The sequence below is a fragment of the Anolis carolinensis genome, chromosome 4 (genome assembly GCF_035594765.1).
Source record: "Anolis carolinensis isolate JA03-04 chromosome 4, rAnoCar3.1.pri, whole genome shotgun sequence".
Classification (NCBI taxonomy): domain Eukaryota; kingdom Metazoa; phylum Chordata; class Lepidosauria; order Squamata; family Dactyloidae; genus Anolis; species Anolis carolinensis.
The window spans coordinates 45,361,972-45,381,608 of NC_085844.1; the positions used below are offsets into that span (position 1 = coordinate 45,361,972).

The 19,637-nt window shown below is 37.2% G+C and overlaps 1 protein-coding gene across 4 annotated transcripts in view; it reads left to right on the top strand.

Annotated features, from left to right (window-relative positions):
* tox (thymocyte selection associated high mobility group box) overlaps positions 1 to 19,637 on the top strand; it is a 275,955-nt gene that overhangs the window by 151,792 nt on the left and 104,526 nt on the right. For all 4 annotated transcript variants that reach the window (XM_008108489.3, XM_008108490.3, XM_062980345.1 and 1 more), the window contains exon 3: positions 10,270 to 10,512. In XM_008108489.3, the coding sequence (XP_008106696.1) occupies positions 10,270 to 10,512 (243 nt within the window). The remainder of the gene's footprint in view (positions 1 to 10,269; positions 10,513 to 19,637) is intronic.

Consider the following 19,637-nt stretch of genomic DNA (forward strand, 5'->3'; position numbering starts at 1 on the left):
TATATAGCATTACTGTGTACTGAACTACTTTTTCTGACAAATTTGTTGTCTAACATGATGTTTTGGTGTTTAATTTGTAAAATCATAACTTAATTTGATGTTTAATAGGGTTATCCTTAATTCCTCATTATCCAACATATTCGCTTATCCAACGTTCTGCCGGCCCGTTTATGTTGGATAAGTGAGACTCTACTGTACTGTATTTACAAATTTACCACTAAAATATCACAATAAATTTAAAACACTGACTACAAAAACATTGATTATGAAAAGGCAGACTGCGTTGGATAATCCAGAACATTGTATAAGCGAATGTTGGATAAGTGAGATTCTTCTTTAATATGAAATAATTACTGGGATAGAATAATGCAGAACAATATAATCTCTAAAACCAGGACAGTAAATAAACAGGGGAATTCCACACAGGAAACAATCAGGGCCAGCTAAGACCTCCCAACAAAGTATTCCAATCATCAAAGTCTGGAAAATCCTCTGTTTTCTCAGGGCCACAGACAGTAGAAGCACATAAAATATCGCAAACAACACCACTCTGAAAACAAGGGAATTCCAGACAGGAAACAATCAGGGCCAGCTAACACCTCCCAACAAAGTATTCCCATCATCAAAGTCTGGAAAATCCTCTGTTTTCAGGGCCACAGACAGTAGAAGCACATAAAATATCGCAAACAACACCACTCTGAAAACAAGGGAATTCCAGACAGGAAACAATCAGGGCCAGCTAACACCTCCCAACAAAAAATTCACTCAGGGAGGAAACAGCCAGGCTTTAAAGCTGCAAGGCCATTACATCCTAATCATTTTTCCTAATTGCAGCATTCATACTTGCCTCCAACAAACAAAAAAAACCAATCTGAAATATTGTATATTCACAACCTTTAGGAAATAATATCCCCTGATGGCGCAGCATGTTAAAGCGCTGAGCTGCTGAACTTCTGGACTGAAAGGCCACAGGTTTGAATTGGGGGAGCGGAGAGAGCCCCCACTGTTAGCCCCAGCTTCTGCCAACCCAGAAGTTCGAAAACATGCAAATGTGAGTGCATCAATAGGTACTGCTCCGGCGGGAAGGTAATGCCGCTCCATGTAGTCATTCCACATGACCTTGGAGGAGTCTACGGACAACGCCGGCTCTTCGGCTTAGAAATGGAGATGAGCACCAACCCCCAGAGTCAGACACGACTGGACTTAATGTCTGGGGAAAACCTTTACCCTTAACCTTAACTACCACCAATTCCTCAATACTTTATTTCCCAGACCACCAGACTTCGCCACAGCAACGCGTGGCCGGGCACAGCTAGTAGTCTATATAATTTAAGTACAGAAAGTCTCGTATCCAATTAAAACAGAGATGGGAAATATGTGATGTGCTATATGTTGTTGGATTGGTGCTCCCATTATACCTCAACATTGGTTCTGCTGGAATTTGCTAATGGGAGTTGTAGTACAAGAGCACATAGATTGTCCATCCAAACAAAAGACTCTAGCCTAAATTAATTTATTAGATCCATGTAGAATAGATCCATTAAATCAGAGGGAATTTTAAAAGTCAACAGTTACATACATTTCATTAATTCAGTTGTCTATTCTAATTCGGGTTAACAATTTGATTAAGATTTCAGTTTTGCATTAAACTTTGTACTTTTGGTTTAACATTATATTGTAGATTCAGGGCATATTTAAAGATTTAAACTTCAGTTTTGTGGAATTTCTGCAAATTTGCCTCTTACATTTTATTTACTTAAATATGCAAGCCCTGTCCTAAGCCAACATCCCAATAAATAAATAAATAAATAAATAAATAAATAAATAAATAAATAATGATTGTTTGAGGTTTTAGCAAATGTCTTCCAGAATATCTACCATCTCAGGATAGGATGCATTATAAAACAGATGTGTTGTTTTTTGTTATTTTGGTAATGGAAAATGGTTATGTAGCTCAGGCAGTCCCCAAGTTACGTAGGTTTGTTCTTAAGTTGAATTTGTATGTAAGTCGAAACAGGTACTTTTTAAGTACAACTCCAGCCATATATATGTAAGCTTTGGATAGCATAAGGAAAGGTGTTTGTTTTGCTGCCTTTGTCCCTGTTCAAAAGATTTCACCTCACTTTCTGTCCCTGTGATAATTGGGTTTTGAAAAATTTGGCTTGTTATGGAAACAAGGATTGGTGAGAAAGCTTCAGTGGAGGCACATTTTCCTCATGATAACTCTTCCACGAGTGAATTTCCCTTCCGGGGGGGTAGATTTCTCTCATTTACTGTTGTTTCACCCCCCACCCCGTTCTTAACTATGAGCCATTTGTGAATCAGATGTCTGTGACTCTGAGATTGCCAGTACTTAGAGAAAGGAAGTGGTAAAGCCATCTCTGAATTTTCCTTGCTTGAGAAAACACTATGAAATTCATGGGGTTACCATAAGTTAACAGACCGTTAACTTGTGGTGACCCCACAACAAAAACTGAAATGGAAGTGTATTTCTGTCAAAACAAATAATTTCCGCTTGGATGTACCTTTGGAACATAACTTATTAATAGGTTATATGCATATCCTGAAATAAGTAGAATTCTACTCATGAAAATGTTGATGCTGCTTTTCTTATGTTCATGATTTTCCACCTTATTATTTTTCTTATCTTTACAACAGTTCTTAGTATTTTAATTTTACTTTTTTGTCTCTGAAAAAAGCATTTGATCCAGTCTTACTATCTTGCATTTCTTTGGAAACAGTCTTTGGCTCAAGCCTCTCTCCCCCCCCCCCCCCACAAGTCTCAAGTCTAAGCATAAATGTCATAGTTATGATGCTCCTTTTAAAAAGTACCAACAAGGTTTATCCTTCAAACAATCCAAAAAGATAGGCAATTATCTCTAAGCTAACAGGTCACTGAGCTAGGCAAACTGGAATATTTGGGCTTCGATGTTTTTGCATGTAGACATTGTGCCATTCTATTGTGTTTTTAAATCACAGGTTCTTTGAGGAATATATGAGCATGTGGGTATTTACAATTGTGTTGAAAGAGTTCTGGCTATAAGCATCTGTGGGTGTGTAATGAATTTGACTTGGACAGAGAATTCATTTTTGCACTTGCTATTGCCTAGACAGTTCCCAGCTGTGAAATACAACAGGTTGCTTCATTTCAGCAATGAAGCAAGAGGCTAGAATGTATTGGAATTCAAATGAGGAAGCACTAGAAACAGCATATTACCCCAGAAACTAATAATTGTCATAGTATTTTGGAAGAATTGTATAATGGGATTGTATTGAAAGTACAGCCTATTCCCATTCTCAACTAATGTCTGGTTGGTTGCTGTGTATGAACGCAAGAGTGGTTTCTAAAAGTTCTACAGTGCCAAACTAAAATAACACATTACATAAAATATCACATTAAAAAACACTTTGTCATGTGTTGATGCTATTCTCTGTTCGTTTCTGCCTTGGATAAAGTATATAGGTATTTGCACTTCTAAAGTGTAATATTTAAAAATATTGCACTACATACTTATATTCCAATTCTACAATCCTATATATATTTAGTGGAGGTATGCATTAAATATAATTTACGCCAACATGAGTTTAGTATTGGAGTTGAAGAGTGGCTGAATGCTATGAACACAGAAAAATTAGCATTTTTGTTGCCACGTCAGAGTCAAAGATGTTAATGAGGCATCTGACAGGTTAAATGTGGTGCATAATATACATTGTTGTATAGAAGCATTGTTAATATTAACACATTTTAATGCTGTAGTTTGGTTACTACATTGTTTTTAATAGTGTGTCATTGATTAAAGCAGGTTCTGTGCTATGCAACTCAGACTTTTGACATCCTGATCTTTCAAGCAGTATTTGTAAGAAAGAGTCATTGAATCATAGAATCATAGAATAGTAGAGTTGGAAGAGACCACATGGGCCATCTAGTCCAACCCCCTGCTAAGAAGCAGGAAATCGCATTCAAAGCACCCCCGACAGATGGCCATTCAGCCTCTGCTTAAAAGCCTCCAAGGAAGGAGCCTCCACCACAGTCCGGGGGAGAGAGTTCCACTGCCGAACAGCTCTCACAGTGAGGAAGTTCTTCCTGATGTTCAGGTGGAATCTCCTTTCCTGTAGTTTGAAGCCCTTGTTCCGTGTCCTAGTCTGCAGGGCAGCAGAAAACAAGCTTGCTCCCTCTTCCCTATGACTTCCCTTCACGTATTTGTACATGGCTATCATGTCTCCTCTCAGCCTTCTCTTCTGCAGGCTAAACATGCCCAGCTCTTTAAGCCGCTCCTCATAGGGCTTGTTCTCCAGACTCTTAATCATTTTAGTCGCCCTCCTCTGGACGCTTTCCAGCTTGTCAACATCTCCCTTCAACTGTGGTGCCCAAAATTGGACACAGTATTCCAGGTGTGGTCTGACCAAGGCAGAATAGAGGGGGAGCATAACTTCCCTGGATCTAGACGCTATGCCCCTATTGATGCAGGCCAGAATCCCATTGGCTTTTTTAGCAGCCGCATCACATTGTTGGCTCATGTTTAACTTGTTGTCCACGAGGACTCCAAGGTCTTTTTCGCACACACTGCTGTCAAGCCAGGCGTCCCCCATTCTGTATCTTTGATTTCCATTTTTTCTGCCGAAGTGAAGTATCTTGCATTTGTCCCTGTTGAACTTCATTTTGTTAGTTTTGGCCCATCTCTCTAGTCTGTCAAGATCGTTTTGAATTCTGCTCCTGTCTTCTGGAGTGTTAGCTATCCCTCCCAGTTTTGTGTCGTCTGCAAACTTGATGATCACAATACATGGGCTCCCGACTGAAATATGAACATTGTTAGAAAATGTGTATTGATACATAAACTCTATGCTTCACAACTACAAAAATATACAAATAGAAATGACATGGTTAGTAAGTAGAAGGATGAATGGGGATAATTTAAAATATTTTTTCAGCTACTCATGTTTTTTTCCTAGAATATGTGATACAAATTCTAACCAGAAGTCGGAAGAAGGAAATAAATACTCATCTGTGACAAAGGTCATGATGGAACAGAGTGGATTTCTGACTTGCTGAGGACAGTCTTGCTGGTTGCTACAAGGCTTCCTTTTGGGTTTTCTGAATCTTTTTTGACATGGTGCCTGGGTTCAGTTAGAGCAGCAGTTCTCAACCTGTGGGTCCCCAGATGTTTTGGTCTTCAACTCCCAGAAATCCTAACTGGTAAACTAGCTGGGATTTCTGGGAGTTGTAGGCCCCAAACACCTGGGGACCCACAGGTTTAGAACCACTGAGTTTAAAAAAGGAAGATCTTCTCATAAGTAGTTGAGAGTTGTGTCCTTTTTCATTCCAACACGTCATTGTGTTTATTATAGGAACCCCCACTCAACACTGATCCCATAATGGTTATCTTTCATCAGGTGGAATTTTGATGCCTTCTAAATATATTGCAAGACATATGGAAGAAATGCAGTCATAGGAATTTAGAGAAAAAAGTATGCATTGTGTAGCCATTATTCTTGGAGAGTTTTCTAGATCAGTGTTTCTCAAACTGTGCTCCTCCAAGTGTTTTGGACTTCAGCTCCCAGAAATCCCATCCAGCTTACCTGCTGTTAGGAATTTTGGGAGCTGAAGTCCAAAACATCTGGGAGAACACAGTTTAAGAAACTCTGTTCTAGTAATGGCAAGAGTAATATAGTTATGTCCCTATTATGAGGCTGAATTGGATTATCCACATTTTGCCTTTACAAAATGAAATTAGATTGGGATTTGGGGGGGAGGGGGTCAACATTTTTTTAACTGAGCATAACATGATTTATCATGTTTATTTGTTTTATATCTACAAAACTAACCTTTTTCATGTCAAGCAGAACAAAGATATTTGAATGGAGATATCTTTTTAGAATAAAATGAAAGAACAGTCTGTAGATGAAAAATTAACTGCAAATCTAATTATGGAGATTATTTTTATCAGAATGCTAGTTTTTAAATGTTTACAACACACAATTCTCTTGTATCTTTTTTGGGCAAATTTCAAAGAGTGCAATTTTTCCAGCTGCTCATAACATTTGCCAGCAACTATTTTTTTGGTTTCAGGGTTTTGAAAATTGAGGTGCACATTACATTTGATGGCCCACAAAATTTTAGTGAATATGGTAATAATAATGCACATGGAAAAGTTCTTCTTCTTGTAACAATTGACACTTTTTTCTGAGGTATGAGAAAACTTGTTTTACATACCATTGCACTTGCCGTATGGAAATCGTAAAAATACTTAATTAACAAAAAAAACTTGTTTTCTTTTAGAAGGCTTGAAATCACTTCTTTTTTAAAAAATCTGTTATGCAGCAATCAATGTTCTCTTGTTTTTTTAGTGGAAAATTAATGTTTTGCTTCAAGCACTGTCCTTTATCTAAAGTAAATTAAAGAAATTGATGAACATTACAGGCACAAAATGTACCTTCTGCTGCAGTATGTTTTTGATGATTTCTGCTTGATAAATTAATATATTGTGTGTTTTTAAAATGAGTGTGATTTATTGCTGTTGTCTGCTCAATAAAGAAATACAAAACCCTATTTAAAAGAACATTGAATTGAACATAACAATGGGCTTTTTGACCATTCTTGCTGAGTGTTAGATGATTTATATTTTTGATTGAGGAGCTTTATGGACAATTTTAAAAAAAAGCGCCTTGTGAAAAACGCCAAGCAATAACTACACATTGGTATTTAAAATTAAGATCCTAACATCTACATGTTTTCATTTATTCCTGACCCCATAAAAATTAAATCATGCTAATATTCTTACTTCTGGTTGCATGTATTTTAACTCCATCTGAATCACTGTGAGAGTTGCATTTATAATTGACGTTACATTAAAATACTTGACTCTCCCAAGATACTCAGCATTTGAATATTCATTTTAAGGGGGCTTGAGTTATGTTATGTTCTTTCTGATTGTCATTATTTAACTGTAATACAAATAAAATCCTTGCTATCTAATAAAAATATAAGTGGATAACCATCTACAAAATGGAGTCAAATTCTAACAAGGTAGTATCAAGGTAATAACAGCAAAGTAAAAATGGATTATTTGCATGTAACATAGTCAGAAAGGTTGCGGTTGTAAGTCATGTGTTTGTGTTTTATGCACAAAGTGTAAACACTTATTTTATAGGCGAGGTAAAGACCATAGCTCAGACTGTATAAGCTGCCATTTAGTTGTTTAATGTCTGTCAATTCACTCACATTGCTGCAGTTAGATTCATACCGAAATCTGACTTTTATTAGAAACCAAATGGTGGATCTTCCTTAGGATATAATGCCTTGTGATATTTTAAAACTGTAGACAGAGACTGACACAAATGTCTTTTGAAATTATCCCCCCCCCCTAATTATTCTGGTTCGTTTATTTCCATTGGACACTGGACTGTAAAACCTGAGAATATTTTCTACATAGCAGTAAGTGAAGGTAACATGTAGTAATCATCATAACAGAGTATTATCCCACCCTTACGTATTTGGAAATGAAATGCTACCAGTTAAGTATATGCTCATGTAGTGTTTTTATTTTAATAGCTTTTTAATTGGCTTAAAATATTTTTTTTAATGAATCCATGTTTAATTCCATTTTAGTGTTTATGATTTGTAGGTTTTACATTGTGCATTGTATTGTTTTTAGCATTGTTAGCCACTTTGGAAGAAATAGTAAAGCTGGATACTAGTGATTAGGAGGAGGAGGATAATGATAATGCCCAACTAGAGGAAGTACTTGCACTCATGTGAGCTGCCCCACCTATAAATTCCACCAGTTCCTCTTTGCTACCACCCTCAACCAATGCCAGTCAGCTTTCACGTGCAGATTTCTTATTCATAGGTGGGTGCAATAGAGAAGAGAAGGCATCAAATTTTAATTTCATGAAGATAAATGTGCTTGCATGTTTTTGCATTCAGCCTTCTGTTCTGAATTCTCACTGCAGATAGAAGTTGTTCTAATTTGCTGGGGTGCATTAAGAATATACATTTGGTTTGGTTTGTTCCGTACTCCAAAGAACCCTTTTAAGACTCTTGTTCTACTCTATACACACAAGGATTGGCAGCAGAGACACGCATGAAGAGAACAATGGAAAGGCAGAAAGAAAAAGTCCTTCGCCAGTCCCCATAACCAAATAAAAGCAGCAATAAGCAAAATAGCAAGAGAAAGGTAGCCAGATCCCATACTGACGCTGCCCCCTATGCCAGATGCAAAGGTTTCTGGTCCCATTCCCACAAAGATAATCAATGGTGCCCCTCGAACACAGAGCTGGAGTTTGTGTGACCAAGATCTCCCTTATCATTCAGAAGAATTAAGAGTTATCATAGAATATAATTTAATAATTGAAAGAGACCACAAGAGCCATCCAACCCCCTGCCATGCAGGAACACAGAATCAAAGCACCCCCGACAGATGGCCATCCAGTCTCTGGTTAAAAATCTCTAGAGAATGAGACTTCACCATATTCTGAGGCAGTGTATTCTACTAATGAACAGCTTTTATAATCAGGAAGTTACTCCCAATGTTTAGATGGAATCTCTTTTCCTATAGTTTGAATCCATTTATCTACATCCTAATTTCTAGAGCAGCAGAAAATAAGCTTGTCGCCTCCTCAATATGATATCCTTTCAAATCTTTAAACATGGTTTTCATGTCATCTCTTAACCTTCTCTTCTCCAAGCTAAATATACTTTCCTTCCTAAGTCAATCTTTATAAGGCATGGCTTACAAAGCTTTGATTGTTTCTATTTTTAAAAAATCCACATAGTTAATCAGGAATGAATTTTGCATGGAAAAAATCAAGGTGTCCTGTATATTAAGATACTTATTTTTGTTCAAGGATGAGAAAATAGGTGATAATTCTTTGTATTCCCAGCATGTCACTAGATACTTTCAGAGCATAGTTTGGGTACAGTAAAATACTTTACCATTTTTTATTAAAGAACAGAGAACTGAAAGATGAAGAACTCATAGTAAAATGTGAAAATTTGAAGAAAAGAAGGGGATGGTAATGTTGAAAACACAAAATCAATTTTCTGTAGAAATTTCCATAATTTGTTTTGATGACACCCAACATATTTCAGATGGTTCATTGTTATTTAGAAAATCATTACTCTACTTCTGTTGGTCATTTACCATCTGCCTAATTAACATCAGCAGCCAGCAGAAAATGGAAAACAGAACAATCAAATTATCATTTAGAAGAATGACTTTACATTGATTTGTATGTAAAAATAATAATAGTCTATTGTTCGATTGTAATCTGCAAAGTATTTACAAGTTCATAACCTGATGCAGCTGAGCAAAGCCTACATTGAAACAGCACTCTGGAAACCCATCTGTTTTTCAGATTGTGACCTTTGAATGTAAATTCTGTGTGTATTGAATTCAAGCCATATCCATCTAGTGAACCTATATGCATTAGTCCTGCTTTTTGACTACAAAACCACAAAAGCTGCAGGTGCTGTGAAAGCTGTTCACAGGATTGGTTAATACTGTTTACTTTCTTCATTCAAATGGTGATAGCAACCGATTGTTTAACATGATATTAACCATTTGGGTATGTGCAGAACTTGGAAAAGTTCCCTTTTTTTGCCTTAAATTTCTCAGAGTTCCACAGGGGGATTCTTGGAGTTGTAGTACAAAAAAGGGACTTCTTCAAGTGCTGGTGGTACATGCATTTGACATGGCTACAGCTGAATCATGGCTCCCTGTGTATTGCATACAGTTCATTCTTTCTGGGTCAATTTGCTGCTACCAGTCTAGGAGAATGAATGTTTTTTATTCTTCCGTGCACCTTAGAGAAACATGCAAGAACAAGATTTCTTCCCTCTCCTCCATTACTTTTACTGCTGAGTGGCAGAAAGTCTTATGAGGTCTTTCTGATATACTATTAATTTTATAAATTATATTTCTTATTCCTATGGGAAAAAATATGCAATTCAGTGAAGACTCTTAGAAAAGAGTCCTTGAATTTAGTTGCTGTGGTGGAGAATTTCTAATGGAAGCTGTGAAAATATCAAAGTTTTTTTCCTTATTCCATACATCATAGTGCAATTGCATTATTACAGTATATGAGTGTTCAACATGTTCTTTCTTGTGCAAATCAGGAAATACTACTTGATGTTATTTATACCATTTGAAAACGGCATTTTTATTGAGTGCTCTTTGTGCATGTCTGTATTTGTTTGTTCATATCCTACTATCTCTTAAGATTCAAGTACAGGACATTTTGATTAAAGCTCTGCCTTTCATCTTTTCACAGTCTTTTCCTGGTCCAAGTCTTGAGAGTGAAGATTTTAACATACCTCCGATCACCCCACCTTCACTACCTGACCATTCACTTGTGCATTTGAATGACACAGAAACTGGTTATCCTTCACTTTGTCACCCTATCAACCATAATGGCCTACTCCCATTTCATCCACAAAACATGGACCTACCTGAAATCACAGTCTCGAATATGCTCGGCCAAGATGGAGCACTGCTTTCAAACTCACTTTCTGTGGTAAGCCTTTTAAAATGTATGCATATATGTATTTAGTGACTTATGTGCAGTACTTATTCCATATACACTCAGCTTCCATATTTGAGGGTTTGACTATTGCAGATTTCATTATTTGCAGATTTAATTTTAAAAATGTTCTCTCTAGGTCAACTTCTCTCTTCCAGAAGTTGACCATCAAGTTACACTAGAGGACCTAGAAATTCATGGAGAAATGTTATTGCAGGTAAAATACTGGGTTTTATTCACATTCTTTCCAATTTCACAGGGCCCTACACCCTTAATCCCATTGTATGTGGAGAACGGTTTATAATACATATCCTTCTATCACCAAATATGAAAATTTGGTGGGGCTTTGTCATTTTTTAAATAGCTATTTTAAAGGAAAAAAAATACCATAGGCCAGGTCTGATGCTGAATAGTTTAATGTCAGGTGAATGGTCCTTCCCTTAAAGAGGAATTGGTAAAGCAAACCAGACTGTGCTCCCCCTCTCCACAAATGAAAAAGCAGGCATTTTTGTTTTTGATATTGCTTTTGTTAGACCAGGAAATAATCATGGGCTTCATGGTAAGGTCCAAATTTCCCTTTTCCCTTCCTTCAAATGTTGGAAGCATAGTGATGGCAGCAGGAAAGAAATCTCACCTCTTCAAGCCCCCTCTTCCTATCATAAGAATCACAAGAAGAAAGAATTCTGGGATATTTAGTTTGTAGAGCATAGGCTGTATCTGTAGTTGACTTGGAAGCTAAAGAGTTGTTTCCCAGGCTGCTAGGAAAGGGGGATTGGCTAATTACAATCCAAGCTAGAGCAGAATCTTTTAAGGTAAACATCCTTTTATAAATAATAAAACCACAAATTTTGAGTTGAAAATACTTGTATCCTTCCAGATACAGTCTAGTTTGAATTGTGGTGATGAAAACCTATATTCATGTGCAAAGCACATACATTCAGATAGATAGGATGTGGTCCCAAGTGAACTTATCCCCAGTGTTCATAGAAGAAAATGGCAGTTCTCATTTGTATCCACAAGAGAAGAGTTGCCACCAGTACTTCCTTATTATTCTTGAACATGCTGTTCATTTCAGTCAAATTTGCACTGTTGGAAAATGTTTAAGGATCAGATGGTCCATTGAATTTTGTATTTCTCTTTAAGGGTCACATGCTTGACCACAGACATTTATGTTCTACTGGGATTAAAGGTTATTGAATTCTAGAAACTACTTGCTTAGATTTCAGTTTCAGGATGAAATAAATTATCTTAGCTTTACATAAAGGAGAGTGATCCAAAAGATGCAGAGGGTCTTAACAATCATTATAAAAGTACCTGAAGACGGTAATGGTAGCATTTCACACTTGAATAAAGCATTCCAGTGGTGCTTCATTGACTTGACCTCTTCTTGTACTGAGGTTAGAGTCTGGCAGCTGAGTATTCCCTTCAGTACTGAAGTTTCATATCTGCTTCTTAAAAAGAAATAGGGACAATAGAACTTTGAGTGGTTGTAGATTGTCATACTGAGCAGCTGGAGCAAGGTAAAGTAGATGAAGGCCAAGTGGTGTAACTAGTCAAGCTTCTTTGGGATCTTAATGTACATATAATGGGGAGAGAGAAACTCATTACTTCAAGTGAAGGGTGCAATAGCATTGAAAACATATTACTTGATTTTTTTTAAAATGTGAAGCTCGATCATTTTTTTTCTTCCTACAGTTCAGCATTTTTAAAATGGTGGTAACTCCATGTTTTTCATCAGTTTTATTCCAGGGAACTCACATTTCTGCATGTAAATATTTGTTGTCTGGAAGTGTGTCTTTTTTAAATTTTGAAATGGATTTAAAATCTCTGGCTGTGGGTTACTACAAATAAGTTTATTTTTCCCTATACCCACTCACAACATCACCTCTGTTTGTTTCTCCCTGTTTGGGGACAAATAGAGAAACAATGACCAACAGACCTGCAAATAAGAGTTTAGTGCATTCATAGCATGCTACTGCTGTCCTAACCCAAACTAGACTGCTTATAATAACATGGCTTCATTTCTCCTGATGTTTATGATGAGGGTTTATGTGCTACAAGCACAGTGGTGCACACAGATAAAATATATGTAAGCTAGAAATTAGCTTCTTGTTTTCATTAAGAGTAGACTGGTTGTGTCTTTATTACATATCAATTATGTTGTTTTCCCAGCAACTAATGTTCTGTTATTCAGAGAACATGGGGCTTCAGTCTTTAAAGAACAATGTTTCTATTCAATATATGCTGTTGTTCTATAGGCTTGTGTATCTATTGTCAGTGTGGGTTCGGATAAAAAATCACAACAATCCTGCCAGGTAGGCACATAATTTAGAACTTTGAATTACTGCTGCCTTTACGCTGCGCATGGGGGGAATGTTCAAGGCAAGCAGATCAACACAGCCAGACATCCGCAGAGTCCTTTATCAATAATAATAATAATAATAAAACTTTATTTATACCCCGCCACCATCTCCCCAATGGGGACTCGGGGCGGCTTACATGGGGCCACGCCCAAAACAATACAATGTAAACAGCATATAAAAGAACAGCACAACACAATACAATAAACAATACAGTAAATAATATCCATTACAAAATAAAACAAGGAGACAATAAAAACAAGGGCAGACCACATGAACATTAAGTTAAAACTCGGGGTGAGAAAGACATAAAAATAAAAACCACAGCGAACAGGGTCATAAGGGAGTGGGGCATTCTGGAGGATAGATATTAGGGGGAGCAACGGAAAAGAAATATAAAATGGTTACTCTCCAAAAGCGCAGCGAAAGAGCCATGTTTTCAAGTCTTTCTTGAAGGCTGCTAGTGTGGGGGCTTGCCTAATCTCCGTGGGCAGAGAATTCCACAATCGGGGGGCCACAGCAGAAAAGGCCCTCTCCCTTGTTCCCACAAGGCGGGTCTGGGATATCGGGAGTGGGGACAGGAGAGCTTCCCCTGATGAGCGAAGGGATCGTGTAGGCTTGTGGTAGGAGATACGGTCACGAAGGTAGGTGGGTCCCAAACCGTTTAGGGCTTTATATGTGATGGTATACACCTTGAATTGGGACCGGAAAATAAAAGGCAGCCAGTGGAGCTCCTTGAACAGGGGAGTAGATCTCTCCCTGTAACTCGCCCCTGTAATTAACCTGGCAGCCGAGCACTGGACCAATTGTAGTTTCCGGGCCGTCTTCAAGGGAAGCCCCACGTAGAGCGCATTACAGTAGTCCAGTCTAGAGGTAACTAAGGCATGCACCACCGTGGTCAAGTCAGACTTCACGAGGTATGGTCGCAGTTGGCGCACAAGCTTGAGTTGTGCGAAGGCCCTCCCGGCCACCGCCGACACCTGCGCCTCAAGTGTCAGCGCTGAGTCCAGGAGGGCCCCCAAACTGCGGACCTGTTATTTCAGGGGGAGTGCGACCCCGTCCAGCACAGGTTGCCACCCAATACCCCGATCCGACGCGCGACTGACCAGGAGGGCCTCTGTCTTGTCAGGATTGATCCTCAGCTTGTTCCTCCTTTATCAATGACTTAGCAATTAGCAGAGAAAAATATGGTGTAGCTCCTGAACCATATCTCTTAACGAAACACTGGAACTTTCGGTTTCATTCAGAAATACTTTGAAAGCTTTATTTCTGCTTGTTGCATTTTTAGTCTTCCAGGATACTCAGGAACACAGCATGAGCTCGTCCTCCTTAGAGGTCAACATAGCAACAGGTCCACTTACTTAACCCTTTGGTGGATTTCAGTGACCACATGTTCGGAAAGAGGAATTTTTCACACACAAAATAAAACACATGGAGTTGCATACAGAGCATTTCTAACTAATACAACATTATCTGACTGACATCTATACTACACAATACTATTTTATTTGGCTTTGTTCCATTTTACAGAATCATGGAGTATGTAATAGAGTAGAGCCTGATATTTGTTTCATATGTCTCATTCGTGCTTTTGTACCGTACCATTCATTCATATTTCACAGTATGGCAGACCCATTCCCACACACATGAAGCAGTGAAACAAAAGTGAAAGCAGCACAAAACTGTTTGTTTTGCTGCTGTTCATTCCTCTACTTGCTGGGCTTGTTGCCTCTTGCCTGCCTCAGTGCCTGCCTATTCTTCAGCCTCAGGTCTTAGGCCTTTAAGCTCAGGTCTCCTCCGCAGGCAGATTGAGAGGGAGACCTCTCAGAATAACTGGTATCTTAAGCCCCTGCCTTTAAGCTCAGGTCTCAACACCTTTGACTACGCCCCACAGCATCCCCAGCTGTGGATCCCGCTCCATCCCTCCAACCCGTCCATGGGTCTGATCCTGCAACCCGCCAATCGCCTCCCATGCTAACATTGCCGGTGGCACCCAAATCCTCCCTCACACGAGTCCATTCCATGTCATCCTCCTCTGAACTAACCATTTCTTCCTCCATTCCCTCGGTAATACCATCAAATGAGTCTTCGTCAGTTGGTTCTGCAAATAAGTCCCGGAGCCGTTTCCTTTCTCGCTCCTCAAAAGAGTCTGACTCTCGAGGAGTCTTACGACCCCGTCTCCCAGTACCGGAGCCAGAAGGCTCAACCATAACAGGTAGAGGAGGTGTGGAGTACTTCATACTTTATCTACAGTAGGCTAGGGGTAGGATTTTTTATTGCAAGCTACTATAGGCAATCGAGTTGGCTTTAAGGATACAGGAGCAGGTGAATCTACCGAGGAAGTAGAGATATAAAGATTAAGCTGGCAGTTGCTGAGACAGTGTAACAACTGTAGCCCATATTTCTGCTTCTGGTCTCATTTATTCTGCCCAAATTTGCAGTATAAAGGACATTTCAGTGTCTTATACACCACCTGGCTAGCTTGTTCCACAAATGGGTTCTTCATAGTTTCTGCAAATTCTTTCATTCTATCTAAGAGTAGCCCTCATTGCCCCAGCCAGTGCTCAGAATTCATCACCATTCACATCTTTGCTTTCTTCTGCAACAGTCTGAGTACCTTCTGTTTGAGAGACATGGGTAGCTCATCAGTCCAAAGCAATTCAGTACTGTACTTACTAGATTATACTGAGATAAGTCCGCCTTTACTGACAGTGGTTGTTTGGTAAAGTGTTGTTTTTTAAAAAAAGGTAAGAAATGGAAATATGCTCTTTTCCCCCTTTGCTGTAGAAATATTATTTGTGTTACTTTAAAGATCTGTTATCTGTATCACAGTTAAAATAGAGTACATCTTCTTAAACATTACATGATATAATATTTGTAAAATACATAAGAAAAAGATAAGGTGGAGTTCACTTTCTCTGAATGGTTCAAAGTTTTAAATTTGTGAAGCTTAAAATGGAAACAGACTTTAAAAGACAGTAAAAGAGATGGATCTATTCCCCAAGTGGGTTTTTTTAAGTGTCAGCAACAAAAGCTAAGATAATATGAGTTTATTATCTAACTTAGCGTATCTTCAAAGCACACTTTACATTCTAATGGCTGCCAAACAAGTGTTTTGACTATGATCACATCAGTAGGTAAAATGCAGGACACATGAAATGAAATCAGTAATATTTCTATTAGGCCTATAGGAAGTGCTGCACATCAGTGCACCTAGCATTTCTAATGTACTATTATGGAAAAGATTGGTGGCGTCTGGAATAATGCCACTTTCAAAGCTTAGCAGAAAATATGATTATATACTACTCTCAGTACTACTACTGAAATAATTTAATTATTTTGCATTTTACATAATACATTCAAGATGTCAATACTAAATATGAAGCATATGAAGAGTAGATCATGCTGCCTAATTTTTATTCTGATATATAATGATAGAATCATTTCTTTTAAATGAAATTGATTTTATATGGGGTTTATTTATTTCTTCAAAAATTGTCTTCAACTCACTAATACATATAAAGACTTTTCATGGTTAATTAAAATCACAAAAACACCTAGCGTAATAGTTTTCACATTAAAGTAAAGATAATAAAGTAAAAGAAAACAGTAAAAGAAAAAGAATGCATTATCATATTTCTGGTTTTGTGTCATATAACATAAAACTATTAGTTGTTTTTAACTGTTGATTTTAGTATTGTATACATTTGTATCTAATTTAACTTCATGTAGAAGTCAAGTCGAGGGGCCAAAGTTATGGATTTTATTTTGATAACTGAGGACGAAACATATAGCAAACACAATAGGAGGAGCTAAAGAGAAGAGCAGGAACTGTTTATTTGAAGGTTTGCGGTGTGTGTGTAAATTCCATTACTGATACTAAAATGTCTATGTCTATGCAAAACCAGATAGGGAAAGGAATGTAAATCAGGAAAAAAGAATGGGAACACAGGCTGGAAAAAGGAAGAGTTTAGGGAGCAAAGAAAGGAATAACAAAAGATAGAGTGACAAGAGGTAGAAGCCATTACCCCCTCCTTGTCAAACCTGGAGGAAGAAAGGCAGCCTGCCTTTCTCACCTTATTTGGTCCAAGCAGATGTCATGGAGGACCCATTTGAGGTGCTCAACATAGAGTGGATCAGTGGTGGCCATTTTAAAAAAGGGTTTATTGTATAACCTTTTTTTGCAGAGAGACTGTGGCAGCTATTTTTAATAGGGTCTTAGAGTATATTCCTATTTTGTACCCTGACCCTGGGTTCTTGTACAGCAGGGTTCACCAAACTAAGGCCCAGGGGCCGGATGTGGCCCTCCAAGGTCATTTACCTGGCCCCCGCCCTCAGTTTTATAATATAATATTTTATATCATTTTTAATAATATAATATATTGTATATACATATAACATTGATAATATTATAATGTTATACAATATAATACTTATAATACCATATAATAATATTAATTATATGTTATATATTACATATAATATTACAGTATAGTGGTATAGTTCAATATACAGTAGAGTCTCACTTATCCAACATAAACGGGCCGGCAGAACGTTGGATAAGTGAATATGTTGGATAATAAGGAGAGATTAAGAAAAGCCTATTAAACATCAAAATAGGTAATGATTTTACAAATTAAGCACCAAAACATGTTATACAACTTACTAATTTAGCACCAAAATATCATGATATATTGAAAACATTGACTACAAAAATGTGTTGGATAATCAAGAACGCTGGATAAGTGAGTGTTGGATAAGTGAGACTCTACTGTAGTAATATATAATGCTAATATTGTGCTATGCTAATAATATAATATATTGTATGTATATACAGCTGCTCTGAGTCCCCTTCGGGATGAGAAGGGCGGGATATAAATGTAATAAATAAATGTAGTAAATGAATAAATAAATAATTTTAGACTTAGGCTCGCCCAAAGTCTGAAATGACTTGAAGGCACACAACAACAATCCTAATTAACTTGACTATCTCATTGGCCAGAAGCAGGCCCACACTTCTGATAGGTTTATGTTGGTTACAATTGTTTTCATTTTTAAATATTGTATTGTTCTTTCATTGTTGTTGTTCTTTTGCACTACAAATAAGACATGTGCAGTGTGCGTAAGAATTTGTTCAGGTTTTTTTTTCAAATGATAATTCGGCCCCTCCACAGTTTGAAGGATTGTGGACCGGCCCTCTGCTTTAAAAGTTTGAGGACCCCTGTTGTAGAGTATAGGTAAGGTTATGCATTAGAACAAATAGGTCTTGTTACACCGCCATTTCTTTTTGAATGATACATAATTTCTTATCATCTACACATGTAGTCTTTGTTGTTGACAGGGAGCTAATAATATCAGACTAGTAACAAAGCTGTTTACTGTAAATGCTAAAAGATTTGACCATACTGCCATTATTCCTTAATACAGGGAAAAATTTATGACAAAATTGTCAATTTATTTTTATCACTTCAAAAAAATTATTTCTTTGGATTCTTGGAATAGTTATAACTCCTTTATCTGTGTCCTAAGCCAAAAGTAGTTGCAGATGATACAATTAAGCAAAATCCTTCAATTTCTAGGGAGATACACGTGAAAAGTGTGATTACAAGGCAATTTTGTATGCTGATAATCTTCCATTGTTTATTTCTACTAGAAAATTCTTTACCAACATTGATAACATTAATTAATATCTCCAGGATTTTTGACTAATTGTAAATCAAATTGTGTAAGGGAGATACACTGTTGCAGGTTTCTCCCATGCTTTGTGGTAGCTGGGCAGCCATCTTTTAGGGATGCTGTATCTGATTTCTGGGTTTAGATCAAGAATTGAACTAGCTGACCTTCCAGATTTCCTCAACTCTATGATTTTAATTAACAGGATTAAGAGTGATCTACAAATACAAAACTGTATGTTCACATTTGTTGACAAATGCATTTCTTTCTCATAGCTTGCCTAATATTAATTTTTAAAATGGCATTTTTGTTCCCCTGGTAAGATATATTTCATAGGAGTTGTAGGAAAATAGAAGCAAGCTATTTAGAAAATTGTTGCTACAGATATAATTAGATCCATTTTAGGACCAAAAGTTGTATGTAGCAACTGACAGAAGGATACACAATAATCATAGCTTGTTGACAAGTTGAAGAGAGTTTCCTTTTTAATCTTTCGGCTTTAGAAACCAAACTGTAAATAAATATGCTATATGACAGATTATAATTGCCACCAGCAGGGCATCTTTTCATTTAATCAGATAGTGTTATTAAAATGGGAGTTACAATTAAACATTTTATAATGTGATGTAAAGCTCCATTTAAATTCTCCAGCAAACAGTAATTTGCATTTGATGCTTCTCCAACTCTTTTCTATTTGTAGAAGTGTTATTGGCTATGACCTTCCATTGGTTGGGTCTCTGCTGCTCTTTTCATTCTTTGATAAATAGTATTGAGCATCCCCCACCCTCCCTTTCTCTCTCTGCCTCACAATGCACTTGAAAATATAGCATGCCTACATTAGATCTTTTTGACCTTTTTCCTGGAACATGCAAAACAAACAAAATGAAATGTTCACTTCTCTTGATACAGAATTAATGTTCTGGATTTATCTTGCAAGTGGTAGGTTCTATCCAATTTTCTATTAAGTCAGTTTCACTCAAGATCAATAGGATTTTTAAAAGGGAAAAATAGCAGTTTAACTTAGGACTCAGCTTCAAAAATAATTTAAAATCATTTAAAGAAGGACAATCCTGAATACATTTATGG